This window comes from Zophobas morio, unplaced genomic scaffold, assembly GCF_036711695.1.
Source record: "Zophobas morio isolate AGI-343-1 ecotype UQ-CSIRO unplaced genomic scaffold, CSIRO_AGI_Zmor_V1 ptg000006l, whole genome shotgun sequence".
In the NCBI taxonomy this organism is placed as follows: domain Eukaryota; kingdom Metazoa; phylum Arthropoda; class Insecta; order Coleoptera; family Tenebrionidae; genus Zophobas; species Zophobas morio.
The window spans coordinates 392,601-401,848 of NW_026972111.1; the positions used below are offsets into that span (position 1 = coordinate 392,601).

General features: G+C 36.9%; 1 protein-coding gene across 1 annotated transcript; it reads right to left on the reverse strand.

Moving 5' to 3' along the window:
* Positions 1-323: 323 nt before the first annotated feature.
* Positions 324-9,153, reverse strand: LOC135123251 (RNA-binding protein with serine-rich domain 1). Its single transcript, XM_064047744.1, has 3 exons — positions 9,002-9,153; positions 8,752-8,865; positions 324-1,245 (listed from the first exon to the last, which is right to left on the reverse strand). Coding segments are annotated over exons 1-3 (951 nt in total). The 5' UTR covers positions 9,004-9,153; the 3' UTR covers positions 324-410.
* Positions 9,154-9,248: the final 95 nt, after the last annotated feature.

Below are 9,248 nucleotides of genomic sequence, written 5' to 3' on the forward strand. Positions count from 1 at the left end.
AACTGTCCATTGTCCAGCTTGAAGTTGTTACCAACCAAAAAAAGAAAAACATTTTTTTATTAAAACTAAAATTAAAAATAAAGTAGCGTGGAAAAAAGATGGTAAATTCGTGATAAAACTCTCAAAACGTGGAGAGAAGAACCGCTATTTAAAAATCCACCCCAAATTTGCTAACCTGGCGTCTTGACATAACCTATGTTTTACTGGTTGCCTAATACTCATAACCTCAACAAAAAACAGTACTATAATTTGCATCAAAACACTAAAAACGACTTCAACTAAACCCAAACTCTTCTCCCAGAAACCCCAAAAAAACACCAAACCAGATTTTTACTAAATCTTTAATCAGCACACCCTAAAGCACACATTACATCTTAAAAAAAAAACTCTTCTCCCTTTCTCCCCTCCCCTCATCGCGAACTGCTCGAGCTCGAGCGGCTGTGCTTCCTCCTCCTCGGCGGCGGGCTCCTCGAGTGCGGCCTCCTCCTCGGCGGGCTGCGCCTCATCGGCCGCATCGGACTACGCCTCCTGAATCGCGGCGGCGTGCGCCTGTGTGGCGGCGGGCGGCGCATGTGCATCGGCGGCGGACTGCGCCTCGGCGGCGGCGGTCTCGGCTTCGGCACCAACACCGGCGCCGCCGTGATCTCCTGACCGTCGATCTGCCCCCCGTCCATGTGCTTCATCGCGTTCTCCGCGTCGTCCGCGTTGGTGAACTCCACGTAGCAGAAACCGCGCCCCAGGTGCTGGTGCACGTGGTCTTTAGGAAAGTCCACGTGCTTGATCGGGCCGTACGTGCCGAAGATCTCCATGATGTGCTCCTTGTTGACGGTCCGCGTGAGGCGGCCGATGTGGATCTTGGTGGGGCGCGGGGTGGGGGAGCGGCGCCGCCTCTTGCGGCGGTCGGAGCGCGAACGCGAGCGCGACTTGGCGCGGGCGTGGTTCTTGTCGTCTTTGACGGGGGATTTGCGGTTGTTTTGTTCCTTGTCTTTGACTTCTTCTTTGTCTTCTTTTTTTATTTCCTTGTCTTTGTCTTTTTCTTTGTCCTTGGGGTCTTTTTCTTTCTCTTTGCGCTCCTTGCTGCGGCGGACCGGCTTGCTGGTGGAGCGGGAGCGGCGTTTGGGGCGGCTGCGCTCCTTGTCGCTGCTGGAGCTAGAGGAGTCGGACGAGGAACTGCTGGAACGGGAGCTGCTGCCCGAACTTGAACTGCTGGACGAACGGGAACTTGATGAACTACTGTCGGAAGAACTAAAAAAGAGTGCCGTTGTATATCACGCAGGTGAAGGTGGAAGTAACGAAAGTTGTCAGTTCATGTCAAGTCAGGTCATGTCGTGTCAAGTCAAGTCAAGTCAAGTCAGGTCAGGATTCCCTAATGGTAACGTTAGCAGTACCCATAATACCTAATATGGTGTACTGGGGATCCATAGTGATTCTGTTACTGTTCTTACTTATACCGTGTGAGTTTTTTGATTTGTGATCTACTTTTCTATATTAAATCTTCTCTTAAACACCTTTAACTTATTTTCATTTCCACAAATTCGTTTCCCTTATTATTTCTCCAGTTTTCGACAAAAATCAATCTTTTTAAAACTGAGCCAATAGAAACAAAGTCCAAAGTAGAAACAAAAACTGGATTTTTCTTTGAATAATTTTTCTACATTAATTTTTCTATTAATTTTAATATGCATCAACTTGTAGGCAACACTTTATACTCTTTGTTGGTATTCCTGCAGAATAACAAAATTTCACTAGATTTTTAAGAGGGGGGCATTGTCTGGCCATTTGATTTGTAAGTAAATAAATTATGACCAGAGTGATTTATTCGGAAATCGTCACTGTTTTGTGTTTTTATTGATATAACATAATCGAATAAAAATTTTAAGTATAAATGTTTACGATTTTTTTATAAGTGATGTATTTTTTAGGTTAAGTAGAGAAATAAAATTGAAAAAAAAAGACAATTAAAATCCTCAAGAGAACGGAATTATACCGGGTGTCTGAAAAATGGCGGATTAACTCCAGTACGTTATGTACGGAGGTTTCGGGAGTCCCAAAAAAAAAACATAAAAAAATTCTTTATAATGTAAATTACGAAAAAAAACGTAATTTTATAAAAGTAAAATTGGTAACACTGTACGCACCTAGTGCGTAAATAGCTCCGGCTTACTTCTTGATTTCTTAGTAACGATGGTGACTGAACCCACCTTTTATTTTTTTTAGGACAATAACCATAACAACCAGTCATCAGTACTTATAGTAACTGATTTTGGCAAATCACATACCTTCTAAGAAAAGAGAGGGTGGGTGGGCGGGGCTAATAACTGTTAAAATAATGTTAATTTTGGCAAATCATTTACCTTCTAAGAAAGGTGGGTGGGCGAGACTAGTATCTGCTAAGATAAGACTGATTTTGGCAACTCACATAACTTCTAAGAAACGTGGGTGGGCGGGGCTACTAGGTGCTAAAATAGGACTAATTTTGGCAAATCATTTACCTTCTAAGAAAGGTGGGTGGGCGGGAATAGTAGCTGCTAAGATAAGACTGATTTTGGCAAATCACATACCTTCTAAGAAAAGAGAGGGTAGGTGGGCGGGGCTCTAGTATCTGCTAAGATGACTGATTCTGGCAAATCACATACCTTCTATGAAAAGAGAGGGTGGGTGGGCGGGGCTAGTAGCTGCTAAGATAAGACTAATTTTGGCAAATCATTTATCTTCTAAGAAAGATGGGTGGGCGGGAGTAGTAGCTGCTAAGGTAAGACTGATTTTGGCAAATCACATACCTTCTAAAAAAAGAGAGGATGGGTGGGCGGGGCTAGTACCTGCTAAGATGACTGATTTTGGCAATCACATACCTTCTAAGAAAAGAGAGGGTGGGTGGGCGGGGCTAATAATTGCTAAGAAAAGACTGATTTGGCAAATCACATACCTTCTATGAAAAGAGAGGGTGGATCGGCGGGGCTAATAACTGCTAAAATAAGACTGATTTTGGCAAATCACATACCTTCTAAGAAAAGAGAGGGTGGGTGGGCGGGGCTAGTAGCTGCTAAGATAAGACTAATTTTGGCAAATCATTTATCTTCTAAGAAAGATGGGTGGGCGGGAGTAGTAGCTGCTAAGGTAAGACTGATTTTGGCAAATCACATACCTTCTAAAAAAAGAGAGGATGGGTGGGCGGGGCTAGTACCTGCTAAGATGACTGATTTTGGCAATCACATACCTTCTAAGAAAAGAGAGGGTGGGTGGGCGGGGCTAATAATTGCTAAGAAAAGACTGATTTGGCAAGTCACATATCTCCTAAGAAAAGAGAGGGAGGGTGGGTGGGCGGGGCTAATAACTGCTTAGATAATGTTAATTTTGGCAAATAAGATACCCTCTAAGAGAGGGTGGGTGGGCAGGGCTAGTACGTGCTAAAATAAGACCTATTTTAGCAAATGACAAAAACAACACAACCATACCATTGTACATCCTAACTGAAATGAACCAATTTTAAAATCATTGTAACTCCACTAAAATGTGAGAAGGATTTTTTTCCAGACATTGAGTATATTTGAAAACTACCCTTGAGCCAATTACAAACGCAATTTGCCAAATTAGTTTTTAAGTTTATTTGTCCAAAGAAGTATATTTTCGTCTATATTTTTACAATTTTTCGTTCTTGTGTTTATAAATCTATTATTGTTTCTATTTGAAGACAAACCCATAAAAAAGAAATTTGCATTAAATACTTATAATTTACCATGTACAATTTTGAAGTGACGTCATAGCATTATTGGTGGGGATAATTATACAAATTTTGGTTAACGTTTTTCTATCTATGTTCACTACTTTCCTTATATAAATACAAAATTTGACAACAATCGGCCTAGTACTTTCGGAGATTATCTGTCTAATAAAAATCCGGACAGACGGCAGACAGACGGACAGACCGACGGAAATGGGGGACATGAAAGGTCAAGAAAACATAAAAGTTGGGATTCAGCCGACGGACTCGATTACAATAAAATAAAAAAAAAACAGGTCGAAAGTTGTTTCAACAGAACTTCCCTCGCTCCTGTAGTACAATGAAACATATTCTACATTTTCGAGTTGAGTTTTTTCTTAACAAGGACACGTATATCAACTTGAATTAGTACAATGTAATACTAAAAGTTATTTATTTATATTTAATTGCAAAATCCGTATTTATCTACAAAAATTTACCATTTTGAACAAGTTTTAAGTTTCTTGTTATGAAAAAGAGATTACATATGTTAAAAAAACAAGGCTAAATATGAGCCCCAATCACCCACCCACTCTATTTCACTTGGAATGATTTTTCTTATTGGTCGTCAATCGAGGGGCGGAGCTTAATTGCAAAATCCATATTTCCAATCGAAAAGTCGAACCCAAATATCGGAAATTCGAAAAATCGAGAAATTGAAAAATTTAAGTGGAAAAATCGAAAAAACCAAAAATCGAAAAATTAAAATATTTGAAAATTGCAAAATCGAAAGGTCGAAAAATTCAAAATTCAATAAACCGACAAATTGAAAAATCGGATATCTTTGCCTTTTTTCTTAATACAGTTTCCTTTCAACAATAGAATACTTAAAATGGGGAATTTGAGGTTAGGATTATATCCGTCACTTCGTTAATTTACGAAACATCGGATATAATTCTAACCTCAAATTCACCATTTGATATTTCAAATATTTTATTGTTGAGAGAAAACTGTAAATAACGATTAAGGTCCACCCACCCGCCCCGATCTCAATTGTGATAAATTTTTCATTCGTTGTATGACGGAGGGGCGGAGCTTAATTACCAAATCCATATTTCTCTACAAAAATTTACCATTTTGAACATTTTTTAAGTTTCCTGTTATGAAAAGAAGATTTAAAAAAACAGGACAAATATAAGTCCCACCCACGCACCCTATTTCACTTGTGATGTTTTTTTATTGGTCGTGAGCCGGGGGGCGGAGCTTAATTGCAAAATCGATATTTCCGATCGAAAAGTCCAACAACCCAAATATCCGAAAGTCGAAAAATCGAAAAGTTAAAAATACTTGAAAACTGCAAAATCGAAAGGTCGCAAAATTCCAAAATTCTAAAAATCGAGACACTGAAAAATTGAAATAGCGAAAAATGGAAGTCGAGGAATCCAAAAATCGAAAAGTCGTAGTGAAATCGGGAAATCGAAAATTTGGAGAATGGAGAAACTGAAAAATCGAAAAATCCAAAATCTGCCTTTTTTTCTTAATACGGTTTTCTTTCAACAATAGAATACTGAAAGCATCAAATGGTAAATTTGAGGTTCGAATTATATCAGACACTTTGTTTTTTTACAAAATGTTGGACATAATTCTAACCTCAGATTCACCATTTGATATTCAAATAGGTGACTCGTTCCAGAATTCATAATAAACAATGATAATATTCTTGTTAATACTCTTAATAATTTTTGTAAATTTTTAAATTTAGAGCAATACAATGTTATTAAAAATAGAAACAGCAGGCTACTAGATCTTGTTTTTGCCTATGTTGATTGTTCTGTCAAACACGATGATTCCCCTTTAATTGTAGAGGACAGCTACCACCCTGCTCTCTCTATTGTGGTTAACATAACTAACACTACATTTAATAGCTTCCCCACTAATAATTCACCTAATACTAGTGTATATAACTTTAAAAAAGCCAGGTTTCACTTCCTCTATCATGATCTGTGTAACATTGATTGGTCAGTTTTAAATACTTCTGATGACATTGATATTCTAACCGAGCGTTTTTATGACATTTTATATCAAGTTTTGGATAAGCATGTTCCAGTACATCATAATCATCAAGATAAAGTGCAGTATCCACCTTGGTTCGATCTCTCTATTATTAAAAATATTAAATTTAAATCTTATTATCACAAAAAATTTAAACAGTCACTTAACGAATTTTACTACTCTAAATTTAAATATTACCGTAAGATTATTAAAAACCATATAAAAGCTGCTTACAAAAAATATACTGACTCTATGCAAACAAATATCTCCAAAGATCCTAAAATATTTTGGTCTTATGTTAAATCAAAAAAAGGTCTTACAAGAATTCCGGGTAAGATGGCTTACAATGATAATATATTAAATTCACCTAATGACATAGTTAATGCATTCGCTATGTATTTTCAGACTTCTTACACTTCGTCGCAAAATTCATCGTCACATAAATTTACAGCTGGAGTTCACTCTCTTCCCATAAATATCAGTAAAATCACTGATAAAGACATCTTGTCTGCTTTACGTAATATTAAAAATTCTTTTACAGCAGGGCCAGATCAAATACCAAGCTTTGTATTACGTGACTGTGCAGGTTTGTTTGTCCAGCCTCTGTCAATAATCTTTAATGTTGCTCTTAGTACTGGTACTTTTCCCTCAAAATGGAAAACCTCTAAAGTTACCCCGATATTTAAATCAGGTGAAAAATCGAATGTCAGTAATTATCGACCAATATCCATAATTTCAAACTTCGCTAAAATCTTTGAGATAGTTCTGTACTCGCATATCTATTTTCATATTCAGAATTACATAACGCCTCAACAGCATGGTTTTATGAGTAAACGCTCCACTGAAACAAATCTCACATGTTTTTCACAATTTCTTTCAGAGGCACTTGACAATCAGTCCCAAGTTGACACCGTTTACACAGACTTTGCAAAGGCCTTCGACCGAATTGATCACAGGTTATTATTGTTAAAGTTAGAATCGTACGGTTTTTCTGGTAAACTTTTGGAACTTATAAGATCATACTTAAGTGATAGATTGCAATACGTTTTTTACAATGGTTTTTCGTCATTCTTCTTTAAGGCAGTATCCGGTGTTCCCCAGGGCTCCAATCTTGGACCCCTACTTTTTTCTGTTTTTATCAATGATCTCCCTGATTCACTGAATTGTCACATTCTATTATATGCAGATGATGCTAAGCTTTTTTGTATTATAAATGATCTTAATGATGCTTTGCAACTTCAGGAGGACTTACATAAACTTACAATTTGGTGTTCTAATAATAACTTCTTCTTGAATATTAGTAAATGTAAAATTGTGTCATTTGGTAATAAAAAATCTCTTATTGTATTTGATTACACAATAAATGGAGAACACGTCACCAGGTGTGATGTTGTAAAAGATTTGGGAATTTATTTTGATTCTCGGCTCTCTTTTCGGTTCCATATTGATGAAGTAGTAAAACATTCACTCTCTTTGCTTGGATTTATAATTAGACAATGTCGTGACTTCAATTCTACTGAACGTATGAAAATGCTGTTTAATACGTACATTATATCACGCTTACAGTATGCTTGCCTAATTTGGTATCCAATCTATTATTGCTATATTAATGTCATCGAATCAGTTCAAAAAAAATTTCTTAAATATTTATGGTTTAAAAAATATGGCACCTACCCTGCTAGAGGATGTGACAATTTGATACTTCAAAGAGAGTACCGTCTTTACATGCTAGAAGAGAAGTTAGTGCTGTAATGTTTCTTTTTAAAATCGTCAATTATAAAATTGACTGCAGTGAACTTTTGGCCAAAGTCTTCTTTCATGTACCACGTGTAAATAACAGACACTCTTTACCTTGGCATCTATCCACCGCTCGCACAAATATTTTGGTAAAAAGCCCGATTAATGTTATGTGTAGTAATTTTAACAACAAACTGAGAGATTGTGACATTTTTAATATAAATCTAAAAGATCTTAAGTATTTAGCTTTAAGTATCTTCGCAAGAGAGTAATTATTAATTATCACTTATGTTTAGAATTATTATTATTATTTTTTTTTTTTACTTTATCTTATCTTTTTCGTCTGTTTTCTACTTGCTAAGTAACTCTTAATTTAGACTTATTATTCAGGTATCCGGTATATTTATTTGTACTTATTTATTTACTTTTCTTTTTTTGTATTGATAGTACTTTAGTTTTCATCAATTGCTCTGTAATAGGTTCATATGAGCTGTTGGGCAATAAACATTATTATTATTAATTTGACCAATGAAAAACTTGTGATGACGTCATCAAATTGTTGGTTAGCATTTAACCATCCACATGATATGTCTAACATACATGCAAAATTTCTAATAAAAATGGATAGACACGGAAGACAGACAGACAGACAGACGGAAATGGGAGACTACTTTTTTCGTACTGTAGGGGTCATGCAACGTCGAGAAAGCATAAAAGTGACCATTCGTCCGATGGACTCGATTACAACTTTAGCTTACGCCCGGAAAATAAAAAAAGGGAACAAATCTTACACAGTAGTTCTTTATTTGGAAGTGAATGAAAACTATCCAGGTGTGTTTTGGCGCAAAAACAGAATTTTCATCTCGAGAAAAATGTTTTCAAGGACGCTCAGTTATATGATACTGGTGCATTAAGAGGAAACCAGAAAGTCGCACATTAAGGAAACGAAATCCCCATACAACTTTAAGAAGGCTTTCGCAGCAAATTGGGGTCTCACTCTTGTTGACATAACATAACCTAGCTTTCTAAGTTCACCCACAGACAAGCCACATCCAGGTTATGTTGTGAAATTCAAAAACTTACCACTTCTCATTCTGTCAACAAATTCTTGGATAACTAGATCACAAATCAAGAAAGTCACCCGGTACATTGAGTAGTATTTGAACAACAATGGCTTTGTACTAATGTTTATCTTACTGGTGCAAACACTGTGTATTTAAAGCATGAAAAAACATTATTATAATTAACCTTATCTGACGTACCTTCTACTACTATCACTGCTGCTTGAACCAGACTCACTTCTTCGTTTACGGTCTCTTCCACGTTCTTTTTTCTTATCTTTATCATCTTTTTCTGAATCAGAACCTATCTTCGCCCTAAAGCAAACAAAGTAAGAACTAATCGGTGAAATCAACACGCGAACAAAACAACAATATCGACACACTAGTTTGTGGCTGAATTTCAATGCCGCGGCGCCCCAAATAAACATAACCTCAAATTCTTCCTACTTACATTTTTGTGAATTGTTGCAACTAGTCGGGTATTTCCAACTATCGGTGATAGTTTTCGTCGGTTTTGTGTCTCACGAGGTCGTTCTAACACTGAAACGGAAAAATTCCAACTGGAAAATAATCGCTGGACGACGCCACTAATTCACGTTGGTAAGCCTGCGCGGGCGAAAGTCACTAGACACCAAACTACCAAACGTCAATTCCAGCGGTAAGTTCAAACCGGTTCGATTTCTATTAAAACAAGCGGA

What these genes read in the sequence shown, in the direction of transcription:
- LOC135123251 (XM_064047744.1), bottom strand. An exon ending in AGCAGTGATAGTAGTAGAAG is followed by an intron (nt 1,246 to 8,751) that starts GTACGTCAGATA and finishes ACTCTTTTTTAG; the next exon opens with TTCTTCCGACAGTAGTTCAT.